The 15,503-nt window shown below is 38.9% G+C and overlaps 1 protein-coding gene across 1 annotated transcript in view; it reads right to left on the bottom strand.

Annotated features, from left to right (window-relative positions):
* The window catches only part of FANCI (FA complementation group I), a 57,461-nt gene extending 45,940 nt beyond the window's left edge, over window positions 1-11,521 (bottom strand). Inside the window, exons 1-3 of the mRNA XM_010986738.3 lie at window positions 11,401-11,521; window positions 8,619-8,721; window positions 5,387-5,459 (exon numbers count right to left, since the gene is read on the bottom strand). Of these exons, the coding sequence (XP_010985040.2) occupies window positions 5,387-5,459; window positions 8,619-8,702 (157 nt within the window). The 5' untranslated portion in view covers window positions 8,703-8,721; window positions 11,401-11,521. The remainder of the gene's footprint in view (window positions 1-5,386; window positions 5,460-8,618; window positions 8,722-11,400) is intronic.
* Window positions 11,522-15,503: the final 3,982 nt, after the last annotated feature.

Raw genomic sequence — 15,503 nt, 5'->3', positions numbered from 1 at the left:
TCTTACCATTTATGCTCTGTGACCACAGTGGAATGAAACTCAGAAGAAATCTGGAAAACTCACAAATATGTGGAAATTAACATAATCTTAAACATCAATGGGTCAAAGAAGAAAGCACAGAGAAATTAGAAAAATACCCTGAGATGAATGAAAACAAAAACATAAAATTCCAAGTTACTGGATGCAGCTAAAGCAGTGCTTAGAGGGAAATCTATAGTTGTAAATGCCTATATTAAACAAGAAAGATCTCAAGTCAATAACCCAATCTTTCACCATAAGAAATTGTAAAAAGAACAAACTACACTCAAAGCAAGTGAAAAGAATATAAAAGTAAAGTTAGACATAAATGAAAGAGAGACAAGAACAACAATAGAGAAAAATCAAGGAAAAATACAGTGATGCCCACTTTTGCCACTTCTATTCAATATAATATGGGAAACCAAGTCTTTTTCTTTGAAAAGATCAACAAAATTGAAATACCTTTCAGACTGACCAAGAAAAAGAGAGAAGAATCAAATTACTAAAATCAGAAATGAAAGAGGAAGCATTACTACCAACTTTACAGAAACAGAATAAGGGAATACAATGAATAACTATATACTAATACATTAGATAATTATACAAAATGGATAAACTGCTAGAAAGACATAAACTATCAAAATTGACTCAAAAAGATAATAGAACATCTCAACATACCTATAAATAAAGAAACTGAATTAGCAACCAAAACTCTTCCACAAAGAAAAGCCCAGAACCAGATGGTTTCATTGGTGAATTCACCACACATTTAAAGAATTAACAGCAATCCTTCACAAACTCTTCCAAAAAACAGAAGAGGGAATATTTCCCAACTCTTTTTATGATACCATATTTTATTCATACCGAAACCAAAGACATCCTAAGAAAACTACAGATCAATATCCTTTATGACTATAGATGCAAAAATCCTCAACAAAATACTGGTGAACTGAATGCAGCAACATATAAAAAGGATTATACTCTATAGCCAAACTGGATTTAACTCAAGAATACAAGATTGGTTCAATGTATGAAAATCAATGTAATACACCATATAAATAAAGGATAAAACCCACATGATTATCTCAGTAGACACAGAAAAAACATTTGAAAATTCCAATATCCTTTCATGATAAAAACACTTGACTAAGAATAGACAGGAACTTCCTTAACTTGAAGGAAAAACCCATAGCTAAATCATACTCACTAATAAAAAACAGAAAGATTTCCCCTTAAGATCAGGAACAAGATAAGGATGTTCACTCTCACCATTTCTATTCAACACTGTACTGGAGGTTGCAAATGGGGTAGTTAGGTAGGAAAAATACAGCTCAGAACTCCTGGGCTCAAACAATCCTCCTACCTCAGCCTCCCGAGTAGCTGGGACTACAGGCGCACAGCATGGCACCTGGCTAAAATAACAGTACTTTTCAAATTCATACACAGATTCAAAACAATCCCTACCAAAACCCCAGCTTCCATTTTTGCAGAAATTGACAGACTGATCTTAAAATTCATATGGTAAATCAAGGGATCCAAAATAACTAAAATCATCCTGAAAAAGAAAACAAGTTTAGAGGACTCACACTTTCCAGTTTTAAAGCTTACCACTACAAAGCTATTTTAATCAAGATGGTATACATGGAAGCAACCTAAATGTCCATCAACAAATGACTGAATAAAGAAGTTGTGGTATATACACATACAATGGAATACTACCCAGCCATTAAAAATGAAATGCCATTTTCAGCAATATGGATGGACATAGAGATTATCATATCAAGTAAAGTAAGCCAGAAAATGAAAGACAAATACCATATGATATCACTTGTATGTGGAATCTAAAAAAAGACACAAACAAACTTGTTTACAAAACAGAAACAGACACAGAAAACAAACTTAGGGTTACCAGAAGGGAAAGGTGAGGGAGGGATAAATTGGGAATTTGGGATTTGCAAATACTAACTACTATATATACACAAGAGATAAACAGCAAAGTCCTACTGTATAGCACAGGGAACTGTATTCAGTATCTTGTAGTAATCTCTAATGAAAAAGAAAATATATATATATGTGTGTGTGTGTATATAATTGGATCACTATGCTACAAACCAGAGACTAACGCAACATTGTAAAACATCTATACTTCAATTAAAAAAAAAAAAAGACGGTGTGGTGCTAACGTAAGGAGAGAAGTATAAATCAAAGGAATAGAACTGTGAGCCAAAAAAATAAACCCTCACATTTACGGGCAACTGATTTTCAATATGGGTGCTATACTACTGAAAATGGGATAAGATGAAGTTGGACTCCTACCTCACACCATATACAAAAATTAAGTGAAAATGGATCAAAGATCTAAATGTAAAAGGTAAGGCTATAAAACTTTGAAAAGAAAGCACAACTATAAATTTTTGTGACTTTGGATTAAGCAATGATGTTTTAGATATAAAACCAAAAGTACAAGCTACAAAAAAAAAGGCATGAAAATTAAAAACTTTTTGCATCAAAGGACACCACCAAAAAAGTGAAAAGACAACCCAGAATGGGAGAAAAATTTTGTGAATCATGTATCTAATAAGGAACATGTATCTAGAATATACAAAGAAATACAACTTAGTGATAAAAAGACGACCCAATTTGTAAAAGGTCAAAGGATGTGAACAGACATTTCTCCAAACAAGATAAACAAATGGCCAGTAAGCACAAGAAAAGATACTCAACAACAGTAGTCATCAAGGAAATGCAAATCAAAACCACAATGATACCAATTCACATTCAACTAGAATAGCTAGAATGAAAAAGACGGACAATAATAAGTGCTGATGAGGATGTGGGAAATTGGCATATTTATTTAGCTTTGGAAAAAAGTTTGGCAGTCCTCAAGTAGTTAAACATAGAGTTATCACATGATTCAACAATTCCAATATTAGATATTTACTAAAGAGAAATAAAAATATGTCTACACAAAAACTTGTAGCAGTATTCATAACTGCCAGAAAGTGTAGACAACCTAAAATGTCCACCAACTCATGAATGGAAAAGCATAATATATTCATACAATGGAATATCATTCAGCAATAAAAAGAAATGAAATACTGATATAAGCTACAATATAGATGAATCTTAGTAACCTTATGGTGAAAGAACCAGTCACAAAGGACCACATGTTGTATGATTCCATTTACATTAAATATCCAGAATAGGCAAATCTATACACAGAAAGTAGATGAATGACTTCTTAGGGCTAGGGTGGATTAGAGTTTAGGGAGGTGACAGCTAAGGGATGCAGTTTCTTCTAGGTTTTATTAAAAAAAAAAAAAAAAACTCTAAAACTGATTGTGGTGATAGATGTGCAACTCTGAATATACTAAAAGCCACTGAATTGTATATTTTAAATGGATGAACTGTATGATGTCAACTATATCTCGATTTTTTAAATTGTACACTTTAAAAGTGTGAATTTTTTATGCTCAATATCACTAATTATCAGAGAAATGCAAATCAAAACTACAATGAGGTATCACCTCACACCAGTCAGAATGGCCATCATTCAAAAGCCCACAAATGATAAATGCTGGAGAGGGTGTGGGGAAAAGGGAACCCTCCTACACTATTGGTGGGAATGTAGTTTGGTGCAGCCATTGTGGAAAACAGTATGGAGAGTCATCAAAAAAATTAAAATTGATTTACCATATGACCCAGCAATCCTACTCCTGGGCATATATCCAGAGGAGAGGGATCCTTAATTCAAAAAGACACCTGCACCCCAATGTTCATAGCAGCACTATTTACAATAGCCAAGACATGGAAACAGCCTAAATGTCCATCGACAGATGATTGGATAAAGAAGTTGTGATATATTTATACAATGGAATACTACTCAGCCATAAAAAAGAATAAAGCAATGCCATTTGTAGCAATATGGATGGCCCTGGATAATGTCATTCTAAGTGAAGTAAGGCAGACAGAGAAAGAAAAATGTCATATGATATCACTCATATGTAGAATCCTAAAAAAAAAAAAAAAAAGACAAATGAACTTATATATAAAACAGAAACAGACTCACAGACATAGAAAACAAACTTATGGTTATTGGGGGAAGGGGTGGGAAGGGATAAACTGGGAGTTCGAGATTTGCAGATACTGACTGATATATATAAAACAGATAAACAAGTTTATACTGAATAAACTATATTTGGTATCTTGTAGCAGCTTACAGTGAAAAAGAATATGAAAACAAAAGTATGTATATTCATGTATGACTGAAACATTGTGCTGTACACCAGAAATTGACACAACATTGTAAACTGACTAGCTTTCAATTTTAAAAAAGGGTGAATTTCTTAGTATGTGGATTATACCTCAGTTTTTAAAAATATCATTAGCTAAATATTGTAACCTTTACACCATCAATTTAACAGGATTAAAACGGTTATAAGGTAGTTTCCACAAATATCTGGTAATTCATACTACTTTTAAACAAGGATTTTCAAATTTATATTTTTAAATAAGGTAAAAATAGGTTAGTTACAGAAGTGGGAGCCATGATAATCTGTTTCAAGTTTGTCTGCCCAAGAAATAAATTACTCATTCCTTTCACTTACTCTTATTCCTTTCACTTAGCATATATATAGGCAGCTGCTTCTAATCTTTCATTATTTTATTTTCTCTGATATTTCTATAAACAGTCATTTAGCAAGTTTCCATAAAGGTTCACTTAACCAATTTTTAGTTTTTTCATGAATAGGAAGATGTGTTTTTGAACCCTTGCAAGCAGAGACACAATTTACTTGAGGGTGTAAGAAAAAGAAACCAAGTTAAAATAACCTGCTAAGAGTCTAAAGCCACTTTTAATTTTTGCTTGTAGAATTTTATTCTACTACAACTTATAAAAGCACTGTGAGTCACAAGCTGCAACAATGCAGAACTGGCCCTTGTTCAAGATATGGAAACAAATATGCCCCACTGGGAATTAAGAATTTCTATATAAGTCACCTAAGATATTCCATTTCATTAAAACCCAGAACTCCCTAGCCTCTTGTTAAGCATGGATTAAGTATTAAACATTGCTACTCTCTTCTCCACAATTTTAAAAACACAAGTAAACCAAAGTGGATTTTATGAAGTGTATCCTTTACAGGCTTCAAAACCAGCAATACAATCTCAGGTAGCCACTTCAACTCCCTTGAGTAAAATTATTTCAGTCCACAGGACAAGAGACTACTGCTTTAGTTGATTCTGTAAAATCCTCAAAACACAGAAAATTCTCAGTGGGGCTTCAAACAGTAAGAGAAGTAGCAATATGTGCCAAAAGTAAACAAATATACCAATGAACCCAGAGAGACAGAAGTGCCATTATCATTACCTTTGAAGATGGCTCTCAGGAGTGCTCCAGCAGCTCTTCCTTTCACTGCCTGATTCTGAACGAGATTAGCCAGCTGCAATCAAAGGAAGAAAAAGCTGCAAGTCCCTGGCAACAATTACTCTATCCGAATGACCTAAACTCCCAAAATGAAAAACACTCATCTTTCAGGCCCATATCCTTAGAGACTCCATATCACAAATAACATTTATTTATATATAGCAGGGTGGATCTTAACATGATGCTGGGCTGTCAAGACTGAAATTTATTCATATACTCATTCTACAAACATTTAGTATTTAATCAGCACTAGGTAATGAGCTATGTTCTTGCGGAGTATATACATTCATTCAACAAATATTCTTTGATGTTCTTCTTCCTAGGCATTGGCGACACAAGGATGAATGATAATTTGACTCAGTTTACAGTAGAGCAGGAGGGAAAAGAATGACAGAAAAAAATTTTTTTTGAATTTGTAAGGGAAACAAATAAAAGACTGAGACAGACAAGAGGAAAGGGAGATAACTTCAGCTAGAGTAGTCAGTGAGAAAGCTTCTCTGAGGTACCAGTAACATTTCCATAGAGACTTGGAGGATGAGAAAGAGCTAGTTATGCAAAGGGGAAAAGGAGGCTATTTTAGATAAAGGTATTGCTATGTGCAAAGGCCTAAGGGAGCAAAAAGCTTGGCATATTAGATAACCTGAAGAAAAAAGAAAAAAAAAAAAAGACCAATTTGGCTGAAAAGTAGTAAGGAAGACTTAGACAAGATGAGTTTGGAGAGATGGGCAAGAGCCAGATAAGAATCTCATAGGCCATGGCAGGAAGCTCAGATTTTGTCTAAGTGCAACAGAAGTAACTCATGAGAAAAGAGGAAAATGATAAGATAAATGGCTTGTTTTTTTTTTTTTAAAGAAATTAGTCTTACTCCTTATGTAGAGAATAGGCTGTGGGAGGGTTTAAGAGTGAAATAGAGAGACCTGTTAGGAGATTGCTACAGTGGTCAAATGAGAGATGATAGTGGCCTACACCAAAGTCACAGCACATGAAATGTTACAAGTTGAATTGTGTCCCCTCCCCACCCCAAATTCATATGTTTAAGTTCTAACCCCCAGTACCTTAGAATGTGATCTTATTCGGAAACAGGGTCATTGTAGGTGTAATTAGTTAAGCTGAGGTCATATGGGTGGGCCCTAATCCAGTATGACTAATGTCTTTATAAAAAGGGACGTTTGGACACAGAAAAATATACACAGTGAGAATGCCATGTGAAGACAAAGGCAGTGATCAGGGCGATACAAGCAAAGGAATGCCAGAGATTGTCCAAGGTCCTGGGTTCAATCCCCAGCACCTCCATTAAAAGAAAAAAAGATGGTTAGCAAACCACCAGAAGCTAGGCAAGAGGCACAGAATAGATTATCACAGCCTTAGTAGGAGCAGGAACCAACAAGGCCTGCACCATGATCCTGGACTTCGAGTCTCCAGAACTTGAAAAACCAATGTCTATTTTTCAAGCTACTTAGTTTGTACTACTTTGTAAGATGAAGAAAAGCATAGTCCCCAACTTATAATGGTTTGACTTAGTGATTTTTTTTTACTTTATAATGGTGTGAAAGTGATATGCATGAAGCATAACGTGTACTCCAAATTTTGATCTTTTCCGGGACTGGCAATCTACTACAAGATCACAAGAATAAACAACACATACATTTACAACCATTCTGTAGCCATATAACCATTGTTTCTTACTTTCAGTATAGTATTCAGTAAATTACATGAGATATTCAACACTTTTTTACAAAATAGGCTTTGCGTTAGATAATTTTGCCAAACTGTAAACTAATGTAAGTGTTCTGAGCACATTTAAGGTAGACTAGGCTAAACTATGATGTTTGGTAGGTTAGGTGTATTAAATGCATTTTTGACTTACAATATTTTCAATTTAAAATAAGTTTATTGTGATATAACCCCATTGTAAGTTGAGGAAGATCTGTAGACTGAAGATATATTTAAAAGCTTGAATCAACAGGACTTTACTATGGTCTGAATGTTTATATACTATGGAATAAACTTAAAAACAGGAAGAGCTGAAGGAACTTCTATAACATTCATTCAGTGTCTATCGGATGCTTACTGAGTGTCTATTAAATATCAGACGCTTTACATACATTATCTCATTTCATCCTCACAAAAAAGAAGATAGGAATTCTTTTTGTGATAAGCGTGAATCAGATTAGTAATTCATAGCATCTACCACAGATTTTGTTCTAGTTCTTATTGTTGCTTATCTTATTTTATAGTGTAATGTTAAAGTCTCTTCAAATTCCTTTTGGAAGCAGGTAAAATTTAAATTCTAATAAATAAACAAACAAATAAACAGCTGGTTTCAACCAAACTGTCTACAGGATGATACAAGTTAGAATTCATACAATGGGCAGTCTCAAAAAGTGCCACAAAAGCAATTCCTGTATAATTTCAAAGAAAAAAAAAAATCAGAGCACATCCCTACATCAACTTCCAGTTAGCATCAGACAACAAATATTAAGAAGCACCTAGCTTTAATGACCACGAAACTAGCACATAAAAATCTCCTTAAAAACATAATACTCAAGTCTTAACTTGATGATACATATACTAATGTTTAAGGTTAATCTTAAGGAGAGATTTCCATGCAGGGATCTGAATAAGCTGAGATCACTTATTATGGAAAAAGGAGAAGCATATCATACGAGTAAGATTAGAAAGAATAAACAGCCTAACATATAAGGTAATTACTGTCCCATTTTATAATCATACACTTACAGTAAAGATACACCATAAAGTTTGTTGGTTTTTACTTTTACTAATAATTTCAAAATATTTTACTGCTTATAAATTTATCTTCTTTAGGGAAAAACAAAGAAATCTGTCTCACATCAATAATATAATATAGATATTACCTTCAAATAGGATTGTTCTAAAAACTATAAAAGTATACTAATTTGCTTATATATATCCAGTTGTATAAATGTTGTTTAAATGTTATACAGTTGTATAAATGTACACAAATGCCCTTAAGTTGTCCACTTCTTTCTCTCCTCCATTTCTTTACATCTATGAATTGTTTTCAATCAATTCTTGTTTTCTAAGGAGAGGGGTAAATAAAGTGGCAGAATTAATTTTTCTCTCTAACATGTCCTTTGAATTTGTCATCATGCTCGACATTTGCTTTTGGCAGAACATGCTTTCCAATACTCACATCATCATCTTTCAAGGTTTGAAGAAATTCCCGCAGTTTGTCTGTTGTTTTTTCTGCTGCTAAAGATAAAATTTTCTGGTCCATTGTTGCACTTATCAAGGAACTGTAAGAGAAAAATGTCAGAGCCAGATGAGACCTCCAGAAGTAAACAAGTTTGATTTTTTCCCTTCCTATCTGTTAACTATTTCACACTTAGTACAATGTACACAGTGGGTACTCAACAGGCTAAAGACTATTAAGTAGTATGAGTAGACCAAACCAAAACATTCTTGAGAATTCCCCAGAATGCTCTTATTAGAATGTTGTATCCCCAAAGAAGGTAAGAATATACAATGGAGAAAAGACAGTCTCTTCAATAAGTGGTGCTGGTAAAACTGGACAGCTACATATAAAAGAATGAAATTAGAACATTCTCAAAAGATTCATCACTAGAAGTGAAATAGAATCAGTAATAATATAAAAAAAACCAAAAACCTCCCTGCAAATAAAAGTCCAGAACCAGATGGCTTCACTGGAGAATTCTACCAAACATACAAAGAACTTATACCAAACCTTCTCAAACTCTTCCAAAACACTGAAGATGAGGGAATACTCCCAAACTCATTCTATGAATCCACCATCCCCCGCTACCAAAACCAGACAAAGACACAACCAAAAAAGAAAATTATAGGCCATTATCGTTGATCAATATAGATGCAAAAATCCTCAAAAAAATTAGCAAACAGAATACAACAACACATAAAAAAGATCATACACTATGATCAAGTTGGATTCATTCCAGGGACACAAAGATGGCTCAACATATGCAAATCAATATGAGCAAGTATCACATGATCATCTCAACAGATGCAGGAAAAGCATCTGATAAAATTCAACACCCATTTATGATAAAAACTCTTACCAAAGTGAGTATAGAGAGAACATATCTCAACGTCATAAAAGCTATCCATGACAAACCCATAGCCAACATAATATTCAATGGTGAAAAGTTGAAAGCCTTCCTGCTAAAATCTGGAAGAAGATTTTAGGAACAAGACAAGGATGCCCATTCTCACCACTTCTACTCAACACAGTATTGGAAATCCTAGCCATAGTAATCAGGGGAAAAAAATAAAAGGAATCCAAATTGGAAGAGAAGAGGTAAAATTGTCACTATATGCAGATGCCATGATACTATATATAGAAAACCCCAAAGGCTCCACACAGAAACTACTGGAGCTAATAAAAGAATTTGGCAAGGTAGCAGGATATAAGATTAACATACAGAAATCAAAGATTAACATACAGAAATCAGTTACATTTCTCTACACTAACAATGAAATATCAGAAAAGGAAAATTTTAAGAAAATCCCTTTTAAAATTGCATCAAAAAAAATACCTAGGAATAAACCTGACAAAGGAGGTTACAGTTATACACGAAGAACTACAAAACATACAGGAAATTAAAAATGATTTAAAGAAATGGAAAGATATCCTATGCTCTTGGATTGGGAGAATTAATATTGTTTAAATGGCCATACTACCCAAAACAATCTACAGAATTAATATAAATGCTCCTCCTTTCATCCCCTGCTCACCAATCTTTTGTTAATTAATACAAATCCTTCAGATCTCAGCTCAAGCCACACTTCCTTAGAAGCTCAGTATAGGTTAAACTAGGCAACTTTCAAGGCAACTGTAATGTCTCTTACCATCACCATACTTTTAACATTACATCTGTAATTATTAGATTAAGAACCACATCTCCCACCCTACTAAAAACTCTGCAAGGCAAAGGGCCATGTCTGGTTTTGTTTATCACTGAACCTCCAGTACTTAGCACAGTCCCCAGTTCAAAACAGGTACCAAATAAGTACTGGTTGAATAAATGAATTATTGAACCCATACAATGGGCAAGACCCTGGACTTTAACTAGATCCTCACATCAACTCTACCAGGTTGGTGTTATTAACCCCAATTTAGATGAAGATCTTTTGAGACTCAGAGAGATTAAGGAATTTCCCCAAGGTTAGACGGCTAGTAAGTGATAGAGGCAGAACTGAAACCCAAGCCAGTCCAGCTCCGGACCCCAAATCCCGTTACTTCTACCTACCACCTACCTACCACCCGGTTAGGGCCTGGATGACAGTAGAGGATGTAGGGTACACCGACCAAAAAATACGTCCAACCCTAAGGGGAAGATGATGAACTCTATATTTCAGCAGGTACATTTGCTAAATTCGTCCTAAAACCAGAGGCGAGTAACAGACAAGTAAGTGGCTATGAAGTCCCTATGCGCACAGCACATTCCCTGTCAAGACGCTCTGAGATCCGCGAAGCACCAATACAGTGAAAAGCCGCGCGGGTTTCGGGCGGGGCTCCTGAGAGAGCAAGTAGTAAACACAGTATAACAAATAAACTATAAAATGAGGCGGCTGGTGCTGTGCTCTGTAACTGAGCTACAAAGACGAAACGAGGTTAAGAGAAATTTCTCAGGAGGAGAAACTGAACCTTGACTGAGAGGAAGAATTTAATAGGAGGACCCAGAGAGTAGCACGCCCCGGGAGCAGGGAACTACGAAAGCCAAGTCAAGGGAGGCGGCGGGGCACATCGACCCTTCCAGGCGAAGGAAAACACCAGAACGCCACAACAGAAAGGGGGGTGGCCCTCGTGTTCTTCCAGACCCGCCCTCTCCCGGGGGCAGAGTCTCACCGCCCCTGCCACGCGCGAAGCCACTCTGCACAGAAGGGGCGGTGGCCCTCGTGTCCTCCCAGACCCACTCCCTCCGGGGGCAGAGTCTCACCGCCACTGCAACGCGCGAAGCCACTCTGCACGGTCACCTCAGCCTCAACGTCGCCACAAACTTCCAAAATGCCCGCTCAACTCAACGCCGCCGTACTTCCGTTACCCAGAGCAACGGGTCCCGCCCCCACACGGCTCACTTCCGCCGCCCAGAAGCGTGCGCGTGGGGCGTACCATTAAGGCAGATGGGGAGGGGGAACCGCCTCCTCGGACGTTCCTACTGTAGGGCGGGGTCGCACACTGCAAACTCGAATTTGGTACTGCAGAGTGAGCATGCGCAGTGTGGACTGAGTGTAGCGGTATCTTCCTCTGTTAAGCTTTCCTTGTGTACTGTTGGGGAAAGAGTCAACGAGAGAGAGCGGATGAGTCAAGTGATGGCTCTGCAAGTCTTTGCATTGGAAGTGACTGGAAGGCAGAAGTAGGTATCCTACTCCTTGTGCTTGTGGAGGTGCCAGTAAAGAAAAAAAGAAAAAAAATGTTGCCTGCCCTTCCAGTTCTACAAGGATCAAGTCCTTAGCCACTGCAATCGCCCATCTCATTATACCTGAGAGGAATTCAGGATGGAGAAAAACACAAAACATTCTGTGCCTTGGATGTACTGACCCTTGGGTAGTTATAACGCATGTCTAAGGAATAATTTCAATGAACCCAGACTCTTGAATTGTCCCATACATAGAAAAGCACTTAAATCATTAATTTGAAATGTATGGGTTTTTGTGATTAGCAGTTATCTTTTGATGTTCGACTAGATGTCCATCCCCACTCCACCCCCAATACACAAAATCTTATATATAGCCTGGCTCCCCCCTTAACCTCAGAGCAGATCTTCAAAGCTATCAGAGAGGCTAACTCCTGGGCTACAGTCCTCAGTAAGGTCCTCGGATAAAACTTAACTCACAACTTTTAGGTTGTGTGTTTTTCTTTCAGTCAACAGCCCTAAGATGTAAGTCACATGTGGCCAGCCAGGGAGCTTTTTGCATGGGAAACCTCATCATTTAGAACATAGCCTGGCAAAGCAGTAAATTCTTAGAAAATATTTGTTAAGCGAACAACTGACAATGGAACAAAGAGCAATGGGGGAGGGCTGAGAGTCTGTATTAAGTTGAAGGGGCAGCTTGTACAAAGGGCCTGACAGCAACACGCACTCCAGCCTTTGGCTAGTTCAGCAGGTAAACCTGCTTCGAATGAAGGTGGGAAAGCAGGGGCTTGGAAGTCCTTTTCACATCAGGAGCAGTGGGGAACAGCTGAAGTGGAAGGGCATGATTGTATTCACTTTGTAGAACAGTATTTCTGGCAGGTGAGTGCTACAGAGATTGTTCAAGAGAGATAATGGGGGTAGGGGGATTGAAGCAGGACCTCTTAGGAGGCTATAAATTGTCCTGGACACAAGTGGTGGTGGTCCAAACAGTAGCAATGGGGACAAATGGAAAAGAGTGGACCCCATATGAAAGAGATTAGGAAGTAGAGTGCATTGGCTTGGGGAGAGATGGGAGGAGTTGAGGAGTACTCAGGCTTGAATGACTGGGGTAGGGGGTGGGTTGATACTGCCAGTAGACTGACACATAGGGAAAGGCGCAAGTTTGAGGATGATGATGAGGCCTTCACATTTGAACTTGCCAAATGTGAGGTGCCCTTGGGATGGCAGGTGAAGGAATGCTAATATCAGGGGACATTCAGTTGGGAGCCTGACTCCCAGTTTCCAGGAGTGAAGTGGCTCTAATTCTGGGAGAAATATAACTGCTGGAAGAGAATGATGCCTTTCAGCTGTCTGGGACTGCTACTTGCTTATGATCCCTTCCTTTTCTGATAAGGGCACTAGTCTCGTCATGAGGACCCTACTCTCATGACCTTGTCTAAAGCTAATCATCTGCCAGAAGACCCACCTCCTAACAGCAACAAACTGGGGGTTTTAGGGCTTCAGCATAAGAATTCAGTGGGGGACACACACATTCAGTCCATAGCAAACACACTTTCTTCTTTGGTGGTGCGGACTTAAAGCCAACTTCCCATTTGAGAGCACTCATTTGTTTGTCCTCATATTATTAAACCTACTTAATTCAAAAATACTCTTTGAACAAGCATACTGATTGATTTCATTGTTCTTCTCCTCATTGCTTTCATCTCTGGCTCCTCCCGCTGCCCCACTGCTGTAGTGCAGACTCTTCTTTGTCGACTAAGCGTGCCTCTTGGAGGAACTGGAATTTTTTGGAGCACGAGGTGGCTGCCAGCCCATGCTAGTCGGGGCAGTCTCATTACCACCGTGCAATTTTAAGGAAGGTGCAGTATATCCCTCAACCTTGGTTTTCCAGTTTCTTAAAGGAGGGTTTGAGGCCCAGGAATTCCTAGGGTCCTCCAGGCCCAGGAGAATTACGACTGGCCAAGAGGGAATGGCAATGACCAGACTCTTGTCCCCTGAAGCTGCTCTCAAGAAGGTGAAATGATGTCACCTTCCCCAGGAGCCAGGGGCAGGTGTGACTTCCCTGGGCAGCAACATCTGTGTCACTCTCACTTCCGGAGAAGGGGGCAGCCTTGTGTGTTGAATGATGAGAGGGCTTTAGAGTAACCAGGACTCCGCTCCGTGCCAGCTGTGTGGCTTTGGGCAGGTCCCCTCACCTCTCTGACTCTGAGTTCTCTGTTCCGTGAAAAGGGGGAATTTACTCTCTACTTCACATCTGAAAAGACTGGATGAGGTAATGCTAGTAAGGCCCCTGCCACAGTAGAGAATAGGGGCACAGTAAACGCAAGCCCCACCGCCCCCTGCCTCCAGCCTGGCAGAGAGAGCCAGGGAGCCCAGAGTGGCTGCCAATGTGGCCAGCACAGGTGTCCCGGCCAATGAGGGCAACGTCCCCCCTCACACAGTGGCACTATTGTTCCAGCCAGAGGAGCTGGGCATGGACGTGACTCCGGGGAGTGGGGAAGGGCAGGGCAGAGGCAGAGAAGGGCTGTGAGCAGAGGATAATGCCTCAGAAGGCTCTGCTCCTTAAACAGGGCCTTGTGGCCTGCCAGCATCCTGAAAATCTCTGTGGACAGCAGCCCACTCCCATCAGGGCTGTGCCATCAATGCAAAAGGTTTCTTGGTGCACAGGAATGTTCTTCTTTGTGCTGGACTCCATGACCCAGCTTTGACAGAGCCTCTTCTGGGGCCTCCATATTTCTTTCCTGTGGTAACCCCCTACCTCCATTATCTCCCATGAACCTTGCACTCTGTGAAGTACCTGGAAAAAAAATTCAACATCCCACCTATATTAGTTTGCTAAAGCTGCCATAACAAAGTGCTACAGACTGAGTGGCTTACACAACAGAAATTCATTTTCTCACAGTTCTGGAGGCTTGAAGTCAAGGTATTGACAGGGCTGGTTTCTTCTGAGACCCCTCCCCTTGGCTTGTAGGTGACACCTCCTTCCTGTGTCTTCATCTCTTCATGCCTCTGTAACTGTGTCCAAATTTCCTCTTCTTATAAGGACAACAGTCATATTGGATAGGGTCTACCCTGATGACCTCAATTACCATAAAGTACCTTTTCCCTTAATTACCTCTCAAAGACCCTACATCCAAATATAGACACACAGGACTTCAAAATATGAATTTAGGGGAAGGGGTACACAATTCATAACACCATTTTACAAGTGTAATAGCTGAGGCCAGAGAGGGTCAATGGCTTGTGGTAGGCAGGGCCAGGCCTAGAATCAGGTCAGGATGCCCTCCCTCTTTGTCCTCCTTTCTCTGCTGCTCACACCCCCAATCAGGTCCCCACTGCCCTGCCCCCAAAAGAAGATGAGGATGGTGGATGAAGGTAGTCCTTAATCTACCTCGCCACCAATCTGCCGAGCTGATGCGAAGTGAGAGGTCAGGCAAGGGGACTGCTGGGCACAGGCAGAAAAGGGAGAGGCCAGAAACTCTCTAGTGCTCTTGGGATTCTTGTTAAAATACAGGTTCTGATTTAGCCTGTCTGGGAAAGGGCCTGGTACTTTGAATTTCTACCAGACTCCAAGGTGATGCTGATGGTAACTTTGAGTGGTAACAAGGTTTAGACCAGCCCTGCCCATTAGAAATATGATAGGAGCCATTAACACTAAATTAAAATTAGAAAGTTAAAAATTTTCT

Source organism: Camelus dromedarius, chromosome 29 (assembly GCF_036321535.1).
Source record: "Camelus dromedarius isolate mCamDro1 chromosome 29, mCamDro1.pat, whole genome shotgun sequence".
NCBI classification, from domain to species: Eukaryota; Metazoa; Chordata; class Mammalia; order Artiodactyla; family Camelidae; genus Camelus; species Camelus dromedarius.
Note: the sequence above shows the minus strand (reverse complement) of the source record. Positions and strands in the feature narration are given on the sequence as shown.